Source organism: Oncorhynchus kisutch, linkage group LG25 (genome assembly GCF_002021735.2).
Source record: "Oncorhynchus kisutch isolate 150728-3 linkage group LG25, Okis_V2, whole genome shotgun sequence".
Taxonomy (NCBI): domain Eukaryota; kingdom Metazoa; phylum Chordata; class Actinopteri; order Salmoniformes; family Salmonidae; genus Oncorhynchus; species Oncorhynchus kisutch.
This window is the reverse complement of record NC_034198.2, coordinates 33094868-33111864: the sequence shown is the minus strand read 5'-3', so window position 1 is coordinate 33111864 and position 16997 is coordinate 33094868. Positions and strand designations below refer to the sequence as shown.

At 40.6% G+C, this 16997-nt stretch overlaps 1 protein-coding gene across 4 annotated transcripts in view; it reads right to left on the bottom strand.

The window, feature by feature from the left end:
- col21a1 (collagen, type XXI, alpha 1) overlaps nucleotides 1-16997 on the bottom strand; it is a 46983-nt gene that overhangs the window by 9621 nt on the left and 20365 nt on the right. For all 4 annotated transcript variants that reach the window (XR_004205463.1, XM_020460806.2, XM_020460804.2 and 1 more), the window contains 10 exons: nucleotides 8746-8799; nucleotides 8598-8651; nucleotides 8347-8400; nucleotides 7714-7767; nucleotides 7253-7306; nucleotides 7107-7160; nucleotides 5694-5747; nucleotides 1550-1594; nucleotides 694-747; nucleotides 432-485 (listed from right to left, as the gene is read on the bottom strand). Coding sequence is in view for 3 of the 4 variants with exons in the window: in XM_020460806.2 (XP_020316395.1) it covers nucleotides 432-485; nucleotides 694-747; nucleotides 1550-1594; nucleotides 5694-5747; nucleotides 7107-7160; nucleotides 7253-7306; nucleotides 7714-7767; nucleotides 8347-8400; nucleotides 8598-8651; nucleotides 8746-8799 (531 nt within the window). In the remaining variant the exon portion in view is untranslated. The remainder of the gene's footprint in view (nucleotides 1-431; nucleotides 486-693; nucleotides 748-1549; nucleotides 1595-5693; nucleotides 5748-7106; nucleotides 7161-7252; nucleotides 7307-7713; nucleotides 7768-8346; nucleotides 8401-8597; nucleotides 8652-8745; nucleotides 8800-16997) is intronic.

Genomic DNA, 16997 nt, shown 5'->3' with positions numbered 1-16997 from the left:
ATTTTTGTATGAGGTGATGGATTTTTTGTTAGATCAAGTCTGAAATGTATAGGTGGAAATGACAAACTTTAGAAGCCTTTTTAAAACTCAAATACACTCAAAGTTAGCATTTCCTGCTGTGCAGGAACATTCTCAGCAACAAAACAGTGATCAAATTAAGATCCTACATTTGTACCTGTATTGGTTCACATCATTTCAATGCTAATATGATGTATTAAGGTATGTGTTCGAGCAATCTTTACTAATACTATTGACTATATTTACACAAGTTATTGAGATGTTCTCAGCCCCCCATGAAAAGTGCATTTTACTACTTCTGCAAATAGTATTCACATGGACATTGGGCAAAAGAAAATTGACATAATCCATGATTGACATAATCCCATTGACAAGATGTTACATTTCTGGAAGAGAACAGAAACCACTAGTACCTTAGGTCCAGGTTGTCCTGATGATCCAGGTTCACCAGGCAATCCATTGTCCCCCTAAATAAGAAAAACAAGAAAACAACATCAGTTTCGATGTTCCCGGTATCTCTGCACATCTGTATTTGTATTTATTATGGATCATTGAGTATGTGTGAAAATTACTTAGAACTTTGCTCCATGCATATGTAAAATATACTACTGTAAGTGTGACCCTGAATACATTTGGACAAATTGAAACTGGATCTATTGGTGGCAGCCAACTTACAGATAGTCCAATGGAACCTTTGGCTCCCTTCGGTCCTGGTAAACCATCTTCACCCTGTAATTATAGAATCATATAATTAATAACACTGGTAGTCGCTTTTCTATACAGTGGTTGTTCAATTTGGAAATATTTTTAGCTAAGAAATACAAGTTTAACAACTTCCCTGATTGTTTGCATGTGTGCTCTTTCTCTCTGTCACTTATGACATCTTTATTAAAGATTATTTATGTATTTCAATCTCAAAACTTGAACCATAGTTTATAAAAGTCTAATGTTATGGGGATAGGGTACTGGGTCCTCAGAGGACTTTTGAAATTGTACTTATTTGTGGGCAAGACTGAAGTCTTCAATTTTTGTAATCCCAAAATCATTTGTGGATTTTCCAAAATCCATCACCTGCACTTATATTTTTGTCATTTAGCAGACGTTAAAATCTTATCCAGAGTGACTTACAAGAGCAATTAGGGTTCAGTGCCTTGCTCAAGGGCACATCGGCAGATTTTTCACCTAGTCGACTTGGGGATTCAAACCAGCAATTTTTTCGGTTACTGGCCCAACACTTTAACGACTAGGCTTACTTTATTATATTCCTATTTATTTTAGTCTATACTTTATAACAGTGCACGTAAACCATAGTTGAAAACAGTATAGTGTTCCTAAATTGTTTTAGACATAAAATAAGGGAATGCCAAATAAAGTACAATAACATTATAGCCTTTCTTGCACAAAAGTTTGCTACAAAAAATAGCTGGGAAGGAGATTGTGACTTTGAATCAATATTTAATGAAAATGTAATAGACAGTATGGGTACGTCCTGATATAAGGGCAGACGTTTATGAGAATAACAGGAGCTCACCTTAGTTCCACTCTGGCCCTCATTCCCAGGCTCGCCAGGCATACCCTGGAAACAAAAGAGTATGTAGCTTACTCTATATGACAGAACACGATCACGATCTTTCTTCTGAGAGGTCTGGATTATTCACATATCAAATGTCTTTCCCCTGAGCTTCGCTGGCTGTATCAGACAGTGGGTTTAATAGCTTTCACAGGATGTTGTAAAAACAAACACAAATACCGCCCTAATGAAGAGAACAGTAGTACTAGATAGCATTGGGTATCACTATGAATGGACAGGTCGAATGCGGCTTGAAACCTCATTGCATTTATAATTCATCAGAGAGATTGTTGTACCAATCTATATAACATACAATGTGTGTGTTAACCCTTGGCGATCTCTTCATAACATGTTCATTGATTTTATATGAATAACTAGTTGACCCCTAACAAGGATAGACCTAATAGTACAAATAGGTTTGTTGTCCAACTAAACTAATGGTGTTTTCTAATGCAAGAAATAGACCTCTGAACCTTTCACCTATTACTACCTGTCAGGGCAAGGAGATTGAGGTTGTAACCTCATATAAATATCTTTGAATTTTAATTGATGATGCCTGTCTTTTAAATTGCATATTCAACAATTTACAAAAAAAATGAGGCTGAAATTGGGATTTTATTTTAGGAATAAGGCCTGTTTTTCTTTTGAAGCCAGAAGGAGGCTAGTATCAGCTACATTTATGCCTTTACTAGACTATGGGGATATTTTATTTATGAATGCTTTCGCTCAGTGTTTGAGATCAATTGACACTCTTTACCATGGCACTTTGAGATTCATTTTAAACTGTAAAACCCTTACGCACCACTGCACTTTGTATACCAGGGTTGGCTGGCCTTCTCTAGTCACTCGTAGGCTCAGTCACTGGTATACTTTTATGTACAAAGCCATTTTAGGTTTACTACCTTTTTATTTGTGCATTTTTATTGTGGTGGGTACTCTCTTCGTTCGCTGGACTTTATCCTGCTAACTGTTCCAAATGTCCGAACTGAATTTGGTAAAAGGGCTTTTATGTACTCTGCGCCATCGTCTTGGAACACCTTACAAAATACTTTTAAACTGGAAAAATTCGTCCCGATTGGTGTTTTTAAATCACCGATGAAAGATTTTGAGGCTAATTCCCTGACCTGTCAATGTTTTTAATTTGCTGTTTTATACTCTTGTGAATTCAATGGTTTCTATTAGATTACTTGTAGTTTTTCATGTTGTCTGTCTGTAATTTTCTTTGTAATGACTTGTGCTGCCGATCTTGGCCAGGGCGCTCTTGAAAAATAGATTTGAATCTCAATGAGCCCTTCCTGGTTAAATAAAGGTTAAATTAAATTAAAAATATACTTCCTAAAGTTTGTATAGAAGAATATACACAACTTTATGTGGACCTATAATTGTTCTCTGCACACAACAGTTTTCCCACTAATCAGTCATTTCAACATGGAAAATGTATCTGGGACACCTCCAGAGTCTCATTCCGACAAAGCCTCAGACCTCAAAGCTCTTAAAGCCACAGTGTATATCTTGGTTTAAATGAATAGCAACACAGTCCCAAAAATATTACTCAATGAAAACAGCAATAGGTGTTTCAAATGCTTAAGGATATGTTCCATGAAGTGGAACGGGTGCATTCCATTTCCATGAAAGCTTGCCCATTTTGTCTGACCACTCAGTGTTTAAAAGAAGAAGCATGTATGTAGTGAACACATATGCCATGTTTATGGAAGTACTAAATAAGGACTACTGCATTTAGTGATACCAAATATCTCTGAAAATACACTGTGGTGTAACCCTGTGAACGATGAGACCAAAAGGAGACTATTGCGTACAGGCCAAAGGTCAGTTGATACATCATATTTAAGTAGTCCCAGAGATGACTGCATATCCTTTTACAATTATGATCTACATTCATGACTGTACGCATATTATCTATTGAAAACATTTCCTCCTCTTCAAAGACTTTCGACAGACACATCTCTGTCACACTTCAAACAAAGACTGACGTCGAAGGTTAAGGATATGGATATGGGTGACATAGCAGGTCACCCAAGTAGTGGTTGGCGGCAAATGGTTGGCGGCAAATGTAGAATAACCAACAATGTCAAATCCCAAGCAGGGATTGTCACATCCTAAACCAAATTCTGCATATTCCATTACACCTCACCGCATAATCTGATATATGTTTGGTAGATGAGAGACAATATTTGTTGTTAATGGACAAATGTGAAAAGTGCCTGGCGTTTAAAACCCTCCTGGGGACATAAATGGTCGTAAATAGTAAATCTGTTAGTTTGTGAATGTTTAGTTGAGTAAATAAACAGTTTATAATTGTTGAGCACATCCAACAAAACTACCTTGAAATGCCTCTTTAGTCAGTTTTTCATGATAAACGGGTACAGATGTTTGGAAAACGGCAGAGACTTCATCTTGAGGGGATTGTAAAGGAGCATGGAAACATGGAAAATAACTCATCAAAAATCCTCCGATGCTGCAAATATATTAAAAGCTGTTCCCCAGACGAGGCCATTGACAATTAGCCACTTCAGTTAAGACACCATGAAAATCTATGTATGTGTCATATAGATAAGCCAAAGCGTATTTATGTGTTAAACAGCAGAGATGTTCTTGGAATAGGCAGAGTAGTACATCATGGTCAACTATAGTTTGTTACATGTATTCTTGGATCATTGACGTGAGTATGGGGGAGATGAATGGAGTTAATCCATGAACAAGTTGTGACTGTGAGACTTATTATGGCTCATTGGAGGCACAAATGTTTCATATCATTTTCTTCCAATGGAATTCATAAAAAATGTTGCACATCAAAGAGTTGCCTAGCTATGGAAGTGTCCAAGAACAGCCTTTGTTTCCTTCTCTTTACATTGTGTTCTACTAATTAGAAATGTGACGACAAAGAACCCTTTCAATTCCAAACACTAAATACCTAAATAAGGACCTCTAACCAATTTTTGTCAAGAACACCGCATGAGCTATGTTTTTTGTTATGTGCAATGCTTAAATCCTGTTAAATGTTAACATGCAGTACTGTATCTATCTGCTGCAGAGGAGGCTGGTAGGAGGAGCTATAGGAGGACAGGCTCATTGTAATGGCTGGAATGGAATAAATGGAATGGTATCAAACACATCAAACATATGGAAACCACATGTTTTACTCCATTCCATATATGCCATTCCAGCCATGACAATAAGCCTGTCCTCCTATAGCTCCTCCAAACAGCCTTCTCTAATCTGTTGGCATCTATCTGTTGGCTTTGGATAGGGCCTGAAAGTGGTTTTGGAGGGCCAATAGTGTGTGCTCTTCCATCTAACCTAAAAAAAACAATGACTCAAGGTGATGTCTTTCGGATACAACACTCTTGACTCTCATTGGTTATTCAAAATCACATGACACTTGTCTCAAGAGTAAGGCTGATAACCCAATCCTTTCCCCCATGCCATTATCAACACGTCATGTAAAATAAGTACCTAAATAGAAAAAATATAGAAAAAAGTCTCACAATACAATCATTTTTAGACACTAGCTTTGAGGGGGTTACAGGCAGATACAACTATTGTGTTATTTAGTCCATAAAGACATTGGATCATTGGATGTTCTGGCAAACCAAATGGCTTACAGCCCTGTGGAGCAACTGACTCATCTAGAACATTGTAGTTCCACCACTCGGCTTGTGCGGCCAAATCTGCAGAACTCCCAAGACTAATGGGGATGCACTTGTGTAAAATTCTTTTTCAGATGTATTATTCTGTCCCCAAATGACTACAAAATGACTACATGAAGTCACCAAAGTATTGCCATAATAGGGTTTATATCCTGGGATGAACTAGAGGGAAACCACTCCAAATTTACTAGCTGTCAGAAATACTGTCATGATCCATGATGTCGGCTGTGATTCAAGTAGCTCCAGATGACCGAGTCTGTTTTGGATATCCCCTGCTAAAGTCAAGGAACTCATTTTATTTGAGGGGGCGGAGGGCATTCTGGCATTGTTCATATTTCATAGAAACCTAAGCATACAAGAAAGTAGACCGTCTAGAGTGCATAGAATGTAGATTATAATCCATGGTTATGGAAAGAATAGAAATGTCCATGACTTACAGGATGGCCCTCCCTTCCGTCTAGACCAGGGATGCCAGCTGCTCCAACCTCTCCCTATTGACGAAAATAATGCATCAGAATATCATTAACACAGACATCATGCTTGATGATTCAGTGAACCGGCTACAGGTACAGTTCAAAGGGATAGCAGCACCCACCATGAATTTGCTAATTGGATACTGTTGAATCTATCTTTGTTAGATTAACGTTAACAGCAGAGGCGGCAGGTAGCCCAGCAGTTAACAGTGTTGGGCCAGTAACCGAAAGGTCGCCGGTTTGGATCCCCAAGCCAACTGGGTGAAAAATCTGCCGATGTGCCCCTGAGCAAGGCATTTAGCTGTAAGTCACTCTGGATAAGAGTGTCTGTCAAATTAGGTGTTAAATAAGGTGTCTGTACAGTGTCAGCTCTACATGTGACCCAGCTTGTCAAGCCATGATGAGGTTAAATAAGGTACAGTGTCTGTACAGTATCAGCTCTACATGTGACCCAGCTTGTCAAGCCATGATGAGGTGTTAAATAAGGTGTCTGTACAGTATCAGCTCTACATGTGACCCAGCTTGTCAAGCCATGATGAGGTTAAATAAGGTACAGTGTCTGTACAGTATCAGCTCTACATGTGACCCAGCTTGTCAAGCCATGATGAGGTGTTAAATAAGGTGTCTGTACAGTATCAGCTCTACATGTGACCCAGCTTGTCAAGCTGGGCGGCAGCGTAGCCTAGTGGTTAGAGTGTTGGACTAGTAACGAAAAGGTTGCAAGTTCAAATCCCTGAGCTGACAAGGTACAAATCTGTCATTCTACCCCTGAACAAGGCAGTTAACCCACTAGGCCATCATTGAAAATAAGAATTTGTTCTTAACTGACTTGCCTAGTTAAATAAAGGTTAAAAAAGCCATAATAAGGTGTCTGTACAGTATCAGCTCTACATGTACAGTAACCCAGCTTGTCAAGACATTATTTTCAACCAACTGGCATTCTAAAAACATCCAATGAGACACTACTTGTTCTATTTTCCACAGTGTAGAAGGGAAGAAACCAACTGTGAACATTTTTGGAAGGTTCTACATGTGGAAGAAAAAAATCATATAAATCCAGAAGTTATAACGCAGACACAACCACCTAGATGGTGATGAACTGCCATTAAGATAATGGAAACCATGTGTCAGAAAAGCCTGAGCTGAGTAAGAACACAAGGAAACAATGGTGGTAACCCCCTTATAGATCACAATGTGATCTAACAGCAATAATATATTTCCACTGTTGGGGAACTGCCAGACAATAGCAGCGTAACCCTTTGGTGGTTCAGTACAGACCGACTACGACAAGTCAACCTTATAGTCAATTTTGTCAAACGTCAATCCCATCCACCAGTGAGTTAACTTTCCTTTGTTTTAGTCACATTGAAAACCAACCTTTTGACCGATTTGTCCTGGGACTCCGTTCTTTCCATCGTTTCCAGGTAAACCCTGAGTTGAAGAATGGGAGAAAGAGATATTTTTTCAAACTTAAAGCCATGTCAGTTCCTGATTTGAGACCAGAGTATCTATATTGTACATACTGGTACTCCTGGATGTCCGGCTGGCCCAGAGAATCCCCTGGCTCCTTTTTCTCCCTGAAATCGTTAAATTGATATATAGTATTTAGTCTTTTATTAGGATCCCCTTTAGCTGCTGTCAAGGCAGCCGCTACTCTTCCTCGGGTCCATACGGGAACCAAACAACAACATCACACCAAAACGGTCTACATCATCAATAAAACAATACATCACACAATACCTTGTGTACTATGCAAATTCACCCTTATCCATCATTACAAATGTACAATATAAAATGTACAATATTACAACAATATAATACTGCAGTATATTGGCCAGAGGTCAATATACTGTATACATTTGTCAATATGTTTGTCATCTTGAAAGCATAAGCAAGTGGCCTGTTAACTACTACCTAACCATTGTTGTTTACTTGGCAACTAATGTACATAACCGTGTGGTTAACAGTATTGGGATATTCTTACCACTAGGCCATCTTTGCCGGCAAGTCCTGATCCCCCTGAAATACCCATAGAGCCCTGGAAAAGAAATGAAAGAAATGAGAGATTAATTTAAGAACGCCCCTTGCCTACCTTTCCCTGAAAACAGTTGATTAAGATGAACAGTGAAATGCTTACTTACGAGCCCTTCCAAACAAAAAAGTAATAACACATAATAATAACAACAGTAACAATAAATAATGTACAGAGTCAATGTCTATGTTCCTTATAACCTACAAATGTTTCATGTTCTTTTGAATTTCCTTTGGCTTGCTCTCATAGAATACAAGGTGTATTGTTTTATTAGATGTGGGGTTCATGACATTCAGTTCACCAGCTGTTTATTTCCATTTAAGACGGCTCTATTAGGATAGTTCCGAGAGTTTATTGCTATGGATTACCAATAGCTTCCTTTTCTGTTCATAATTTGACCAAAGTAATTAATCAATGCAACACATGTCATCTTCCCAGGATGTAAGACATTTAGGGAGATGGATTACTGATTTTATACAGATTAATTGAATAACCTGGCTGATAATGTGCATGCAAGGAGTTGATATTATATAGAGATGTATACATTTGATAACCTTATTCAGTGAAACCAGTGTTATGGTGTACCTTTTCACCTGCTTGACCCAATGGCCCAGGTAATCCCGGAACCCCTCTTTCACCCTGAAAAGACAAGAGATTTATACATAAAATGTGTGTCTGATAAAAGTGATTGTAGATTATTAGAAGTAGCTTTGATCAGTTGGTTGGAATACAAGCATTGGTTATAATGAATGAAAGTGGGTCTCCTACAGTGTCATAAAATAAATAATGCCGAATCGATAAAAAGTCATACTAATGCTTTTTTTTGACCTTCCTACCGAATCACCAGGTCGTCCTTGTTCTCCCTTGTTGCCATCAACCCCGCGTCGCCCCTGAAAGAGAGAACAGAAAGAGTAGCTCCATTGATTTTACATCAAAAACACTACTCTGATCAAAACATAATTTGTTTTAAAATTCAGCTGATACCTCTGTCCCAGTTGGACCCTGTGGTCCAGGAATCCCTCGGTTACCAGGCACACCCTTCAATTTAAAAAGAGGAGAGATGAGAATTCATGAGATATTTACCCTTTTTATTAATGTTGCTCATAGATAAAACACATGAATCAGCTGTGTTCAATTAAATTAGTCTCACTTAATGTGGCAATCAGCAGTTAAACATTAACAAGGCGTGCTCCCAGCCTGTTTCGCAAATAATTTGAGGGATGGGGCTGGAGAAACGTAACCACGCTCAAATTCGTAGACAGAGCTATGGATGCAAGGACTGACCAACCATTATATCAAAATTAAGGGTAACAATTTACTTTGACAACACAGCTATAAAGCATTCTTTATACATCTATAAGCATTTCATGAACGTGTTATAACAGGCCCCAAATGCATTATTAATTAAAGGTTAATGAAATATATCCATTGCATATCTACAGAGCATATCTATAGCGCCTTCATATCTTCTTAGTCTGGTGTGGATCACTTGGTAGAGCACAGCACTTACAACACCAGGGTTGTGGGTTCAACTCCCATAGGGGACCAGTATGAAAATCTATGTACTTAGTACGGTAAGTCGCTTTGGATAAGAGAGTCTGCTAAATGTAAAGAAATGCAAAAGCTCATGTTTAGGTATCTTTATAGATGTGTCAGATTGTGTACTTTATCCTTCATAGTTACATTTTCATTGACCTATGCATACTCTCACAAATTATCTACCTTAATTGATGACATGTGTGTGCTGTAACTTTCTGTACTTAATTAACCACCCTCCTGTGATTGGAGCATCTCTTAAACTACTGACTCTCTTTCATTGTGGTCCACACGCTCTGCCTCCATTATAACCTGTGGTGCACCTGTGTTTGAGGTCAAGCGCGGTGAATAAAAAACGCAAATTGTTGGTCCAAACTACAAAGGTTTGAGCTGCGTAGGTGTGGTTGAAGCTAGCTCATAGTGGCGTTCGTCCTAAAAAATAGTTTGCCCTGAGTTCAGGGTTGTCGTCTATCGTTAGTTTTTTTGTAGTTGCTCCAAGTGCCACACCCCGTGCTCCCCATGCTCGTGGTGATGGTGGCTTCGCCAGGTAGATTAATTGTGATTAAATAATTGACAACGTAATTTATTTGCTCTTATGGACAGTAATGTGGTTGTAGTCTTGTGCATTATTATTGTCTAAGTAGTGTGCAAGCCACCATCTGGGTATCTATTGACTGATGATCATTGTGATACTGGCTTGGAGAAAGAAGATTGTAATAAAATATATATTTTTTAATGGTGTTGTCTGGTCAATTGTATTGCTAATGACCGAACTCATAGAATTTGGGCTCCCGAGTGGCGCAGCGGTCTAAGGCACTGCATCTCTATGCAAGAGGCATCACTGCAGTCACTTTTTCCACATTTTGTCCCATTACAGCCTTATATTGTTTTTTCCCCCTCATCAATCCAACAATACCATATTATGACAAAGGAAATACAGGTTTTAAAAAATGTTTGTACATTTATTTAAAAAAATGTAAAACAGAAATAAACTCAGCAAGAAAAGAAACGTCCTTTTTTCAGGACCCTGTCTTTCAAAGATAATTCGTAAAAATTCAAATAACTTCACAGATCTTCATTATAAATGGTTTAACCACTGTTTCCCATGCTTGTTCAATGAACCATACGCAATTAATGAACATGCACCTGTGTAGTTAAGACACTAACAGCTTACAAACGGTAGGCAATTAAGTTCAAAGTTATTAAAAATTAGGGCACTAAAGAGGTCTTTCTACTGACTCTGAAAAACACCAAAAGAAAGATGCCCAGGGTCCCTGATCATCTGCGTGAATGTGCCTTAGGCATGCTGCAAGGAGGCATGAGGACTGCAGATGTGGCCAGGGCAATACATTGCAATGTCCGTACTGTGAAACGCCTAAGACAGCGCTACAGGGAGACAGGACGGACAGCTGATTGTTACACGTGGTCTGCCACTGCGAGGACAACACCTGCACAGGATCAGTACATCCGAACATCACACCTGCAGCACCAGGTACAGGATGGCAACAACAACTGCCCGAGTTACACCAGGAACGCACAATCCGTCCATCAGTGCTCAGACTGTCCGCAATAGGCTGAGAGAGGCTGGACTGAGGGCTTGTAGGCCTGTTGTAAGGCAGGTCCTCACCAGACATCACCGGCAACTACGTTGCCTATGGGCACAAACCCACCGTCGCTGGACCAAACAGGACTGGCAAAAAGTGCACTTCACGGAAAAGTCACGGTTTTGTTTCACCAGGGGTGATGGTCGGATTCGTGTTTATCTTGAAAGAATGAGCGTTACACCGAGTCCTGTACTCTGGAGTGGGATCAATTTGGAGGTGGCGCGTCCGTCATGGTCTGGGGCGGTGTGTAACACTCATTCCTTCACGAAGGAGAGTTACACACAGCATCATCGGACTGAGCTTGTTGACATTGCAGGCAATCTCAGTGCTGTTCATTATAGGGAAGACATCCTACTCCCTCATGTGATACCCTTCCTGCAGGCTCATCCTGACATGACCCTCCAGCATGACAATGCCACCAGCCATACTGCTCATTCTGTGTCTGATTTCCTGCAAGAAAGGAATGTCAGTGATCTGCCATGGCCAGCGAAGAGCCCGGATCTCAATCCCATTGAGCACGTCTGGGACCTGTTGGATCGGAGGGTGAGGGCTCGGGCCATTCCCCCCAGAAATGTCCGGGAACTTGCAGGTGCCTTGGTGGAAGAGTGGGGTAACATCTCACAGCAAGAACTGGCAAATCTGGTGCAGTCCATGAGGAGGATACGCACTGTGGTACTTAATGCAGCAGGTGGCCACACCAGATGCTGACTGTTACTTTGGATTTTGAACCCCATTATGTTCAGGGACACATTATTCCATTTCTGTTCGTCACATGTCTGTGGAACTTGTTCAGTTTATGTCTCAGTTGTTGAATCTTATTATGTTCATACAAATATTTACACATGTTAAGTTTGCTGAAAATAAACGCAGTTGACAGTGAGAGGACGTTTCTTTTTTTGCTGAGTTTACTTTATTCACCAGGGGTGAATGTTTAGACCCTTTGCTATGAGACTCGAAATTGAGTTCAGGTGCATCCTGTTCCCATTGATCATCCTTAAGATGTTTCTTCAACTTGATTGGAGTCCACCTGTGATAAAGTCAATTGATTGGACATGATTTGGAAAGGCACACACCAGTCTATATAAGCTCCCAAAGTTGACAGTGCTTGTCAGACCAAAAACCAAGCCATGAGATAGAAGGAATTGTCCATAGAGCTCCGAGCCAGGATTGTGTCTAGGCACAGATCTGGGAAAGGGTAACAAAAAATGTCTGCTGCATTTAAGGTCCCCAAGAACACAGTTGCCTCCATCATTCTTAAATGGAAGAAGTTTGGAACCACCAAAACTTTTCATGGAGCTGGCCGCCTGGCCAAACTGAGCAATCGGGGGAGAAGGGCCTTGCTCAGGGAGGTGACTAAGAACATGATGGTCACTCTGATAGAGCTCCAGAGTTCCTCTGCGGAGATGGGAGAACCTTTCAGAAAGACAACCATCTCTGCAGCACTCACCAATCAGGCCTTTATGGTAGAGTTGCCAGACGGAAGCCACTCCTCAGTAAAAGGCACATGAAAGCCTTTCTTGGAGTTTGCCAAAAGGCACTCACAGACCATGAAAAAAAAGATTCTCTGGTCTGATGAAACCAAGATTGAAACCTTTGGACTGAATGCCAAGCGTCAGATCTGGAGGAAACCAGGCACCACTCATCACCTGGCCAATACCATCCCTACGGTTAAGCATGGTGGTGGCAGCATTATGCTGTGGGAATGTTTTTCAGGGGCCGGGACTGGGAGACTAGTGTGAGGAAAAGGTGAACGAAGCAAAGAGATCCTTAATGAAAACCTGCACCAGAGCGCTCAGGACCTCAGACTGGGGCGAAGGTTCACCTTCCAACAGGACAACGAGCCTAAGCACAATGCAGTCAAGACAACGCAGGAGAGACTTTGGGACACTCTCAATGTCCTTGAGTGGCCCAACCAGAGCCCGGACTTGAACCTGATCAAACATCTCTGAAAATAGCTGTGCAGCGACACTCTCCATCCAACCTGACAGAGCTTGAGAGGATCTGCAGAGAAGAATGGGAGAAACTCTCCAAATACAGGTGTGCCAAGCTTGTAGCGTCATACCCAAGAAGACTGTTGGTGGTTGAGGATATCCCTCTAGTGGTTTGGGAGCTCATCTTTGGCAAAGTGGATGGGGATATATCCTGCCTGTTTGGCTCTGTCCGGGGGTATCTTCCGACAGGGTCACAGTGTCTCCTGACCCCTCCTGTCTCAGTCTCCAGTATTTATGCTGCAATAGTTTATGTGTCGGGGGGCTAGGGTCAGTCTGTTATATCTGGAGTATTTCTCCTGTCTTCCTGTGTGAATTTAAGTATTCCCCCTCTAATTCTCTCTCTTATCTCTTTCTTTCTCTTTCTTTCGGAGGACCTGAACCCTAGGACCATGCCTCAGGACTACCTGGCCTGATGACTCCTTGCTGTCCCCAGTCCACTTGATCATGCTGATGCTCCAGTTTCAACTGTTCTGCCTGTGGCTCTGGAACCCTGACCTGTTCACTGGAAGTGCTACCTTGTCCCGGACATGCTATATTGGACTCTCTCTCTACCACACCTTCTGTCTCTGACTCTGAATGATTGGCAATGTGATAGGTGAGAATTGTCTGTTAATTGAATGATTAGAATATTCCGCCCTGAAACATATAATTTTATGGAATTGATTAGAATGTATGAAATCATAATCAATAAATGTTTAGTCCTAGTCAGAATTAGGGTAAAACAATATGTCTTTATGGTATTCTAAACACAGACTGTCTGAGCTCGGTGCCGACCTGACTAGAGATTTGGGAGAGAGCGGGGAGTACGTCTCAAGGACAAGGTCACTATCTCTGTCGGCTGGAAAGTGAGACAGACCGTGTGTGCGTAGCAGGACATGTGTGTGCATATGTTTGTGTGTATGTGTGTGCGAATGTTTGTGTGTATGTGTGTGCGAATGTTTGTGTGTATGTGTGGGCGTATGTTTGTGTGTATGTGTGGGCGTATGTTTGTGTGTATGTGTGGGCGTATGATTGTGTGTGGGGTAGTGATATCCTTCCTGTTTGGCCCTGTCCGGGGGTGTCCTCGGATGGGGCCACAGTGTCTCCTGACCCCTCCTGTCTCAGCCTCCAGTATTTATGCTGCAGTAGTTTATGTGTCGGGGGGCTGGGGTCAGTTTGTTATATCTGGAGTACTTCTCCTGTCCTATTCGGTGTCCTGTGTGAATCTAAGTGTGCGTTCTCTAATTCTCTCCTTCTCTCTTTCTTTCTCTCTCTCGGAGGACCTGAGCCCTAGGACCATGCCCCAGGACTACCTGACATGATGACTCCTTGCTGTCCCCAGTCCACCTGACCATGCTGCTGCTCCAGTTTCAACTTCCACCTGACTGTGCTGCTGCTCCAGTTTCAACTGTTCTGCCTTATTATTATTCGACCATGCTGGTCATTTATGAACATTTGAACATCTTTGCCATGTTCTGTTATAATCTCCACCCGGCACAGCCAGAAGAGGACTGGCCACCCCACATAGCCTGGTTCCTCTCTAGGTTTCTTCCTAGGTATTGGCCTTTCTAGGGAGTTTTTCCTAGCCACCGTGCTTCTACACCTGCATTGCTTGCTGTTTGGGCTTTTAGGCTGGGTTTCTGTACAGCACTTTGAGATATCAGCTGATGTACGAAGGGCTATATAAATACATTTGATTTGATTTGTATGTGCGGGCGTATGTTTGTATGTGCGGGCGTATGTTTGTGTGTATGTGTGGGCGTGAGAAGTCAGTATAAAATGAATTGATTTGTATTCTTGACTTCAGAACGTTCCCGTGAATAAACATTTAACTTTGGTAGACTGGGCCTCTGTCTGTTTCCTTTTCTATCAGTATCTTACAAATCCTGATATAACAGACTAAGGGTAACTTAATTGGTAAATGAACAGGAGTATAGAATTCTCCTGACACTATGAAAAGCCAACTGACATTTACTCTTGAGGTGCTGACCTGCTGCACCCTCTACTACCACTGTGATTATTATTGTCTGACCCTGCTGGTCATCTATGAACGTTTGAACATCTTGGCAATGTTCATTTATAATCTCCACCCGGCACAGCCAGAAGAGAACTGAACACCCCTCAGAGCCTGGTCCCTCTCTAGGTTTCGTCCTAGGTTCCGGCCTTTCTAGGGAGTTTTTCCTAGCCACCATACTTCTACGCTGCACAAAGTACTGGGTAAAGGGTATGAATACTTACATAAATGTGATATTGGAGTGTTCATTTATTTTTTAATGCAGAAAAACGGATTCTGCTTTGTCATTATGGGTTATTGTGTGTCGATTGATGAGGGGGAAAAAACTATTTAATCCATTTTAGAATGAGGCTGTAACTTAATAAAATGTGTAAAATGTCAAGGGGTCTGAATACTTTCCGAAGGCACTGTATTTCATTAACCTTTAATGTGGTTGGGAACTGTTATAACATGTTCCTGAAAAGCTTATATATGTGTAATGAATGCTTTATGGCTATATAGTGTTGGGTTCGGATTTCTTGACTTATGAAATCATGAAATATACTTATTCATGTCACAGGGAGAGAGTGGAATGTATCATGTTTACATTGTGTCAGGATGTGTTATCGTTAGCCTTCAGGGATCCTAGTCACCATGACAGAAGTGATTTTGGTAGGATTGATCACTTTGGGGCAGAGGTCAGGTCAGATGAAGTGAGGAAGAACAGATATCACTAAGGTTCTGTCTAGCACCAGGGATGCATTGGCTGTTCAGATGTGTAGGAGGAGACTCAGCCTGGGAGAAAGAGTTAAATATCAGTGCTTGTGTGAATATGTTTTTTGTCTAATGCAGCTGTATTGACCAGAATAAACTTGGTGTGAGCTTTCATAGTGTCCGAGTTCTTACTCTGATAATTAGAACATAACACTAGTCAAATTATAGTTTTAACCTATACAGGCTATACAGTGTTTGTTTACAAACATTGGTGTAAAACAAGGTCATATTTTGGGTTCTGATGGGGTACGACAGTTTAACTAAGCTCATGAGGCATTTAAGTTATTTTCTTCAAGAATCAATGTGTACATATCATTCCTTTCTATGTCCAAAAATGGATGTAGCTATTGCAATTGCCCCTTCAACATTTTAAAACAACTTTTAAAACCTTCATACATACACACTTTATAAGCCTTCATTAGCCCTTTATAAGGCCGATATAGATGCTTCAGAAGTCATTCATAATCAAATGCCATATGAAGGGTGCCAAAAGGGTTTTGATAGATTTGATTTGACAAAACAGATGTAAGCACCTTTTATATCACTCTTTATGTAGTATGACTTTGCTCATAAAGGATTCGTAAGACCTCTATGTAGGGATTATTAAAGCTCTAAAAAGCCTTTATCAGTTGAAACATGTTGCTGGTATAGTTAAGACAAGGTTTTTGGTATCCTGTAAAAGTCAAGGTTATAAGGTTATGGGTAAACTGTGCCGTTGTCCTCACAGCAGGACAACCAAAATCTATATGAGGACATGACCTCCAGCCAGCTTTCAATTTGAATCTGTTGAAACATGCTAATCAGTTTAATCAAACATCAGGCAATTTATTTTCTCCAAATCTTGTTCCTACATGGCCATGAAAGAGGGTGAACCCCTTTTTCCATTGCTTTTAGGAGACGTACTTTTATCCTCGTGAGAGTGGTGAGCACCACCGCCAAGCACTATACACTTCATAATTTTACGTCAAGAGAGCATATGAAACTCATTAATGAATTAGCGCTCATACTGCTGCTCTGCAGCTGTTATGGAAAACTTGAGCCTCTGCCCTAGATATGAAGTACTACATAGGTAGCAATTTACAATTCACACTACCTGTTAGCTACAATATAGTTCCATGCTGCATTTGACTTGATTTTAATATCATAAACTGGCACAGGAATGGTATGTTCTTTTTTTGTGTTTTTGACATCTGCATGTCTATATTCAACATAAGAAAAAATAGTCAGGAGAAAAGTATGCTTTCTGAGTGTAGATACGTTTCTGCATTGATCATAGATCTTTGCTCTTAGTATGATGGTAAACTTGATTACTGTACAGAATATGGTTCCAGTTCTGTACGTTCTTTCATACTTCCACAC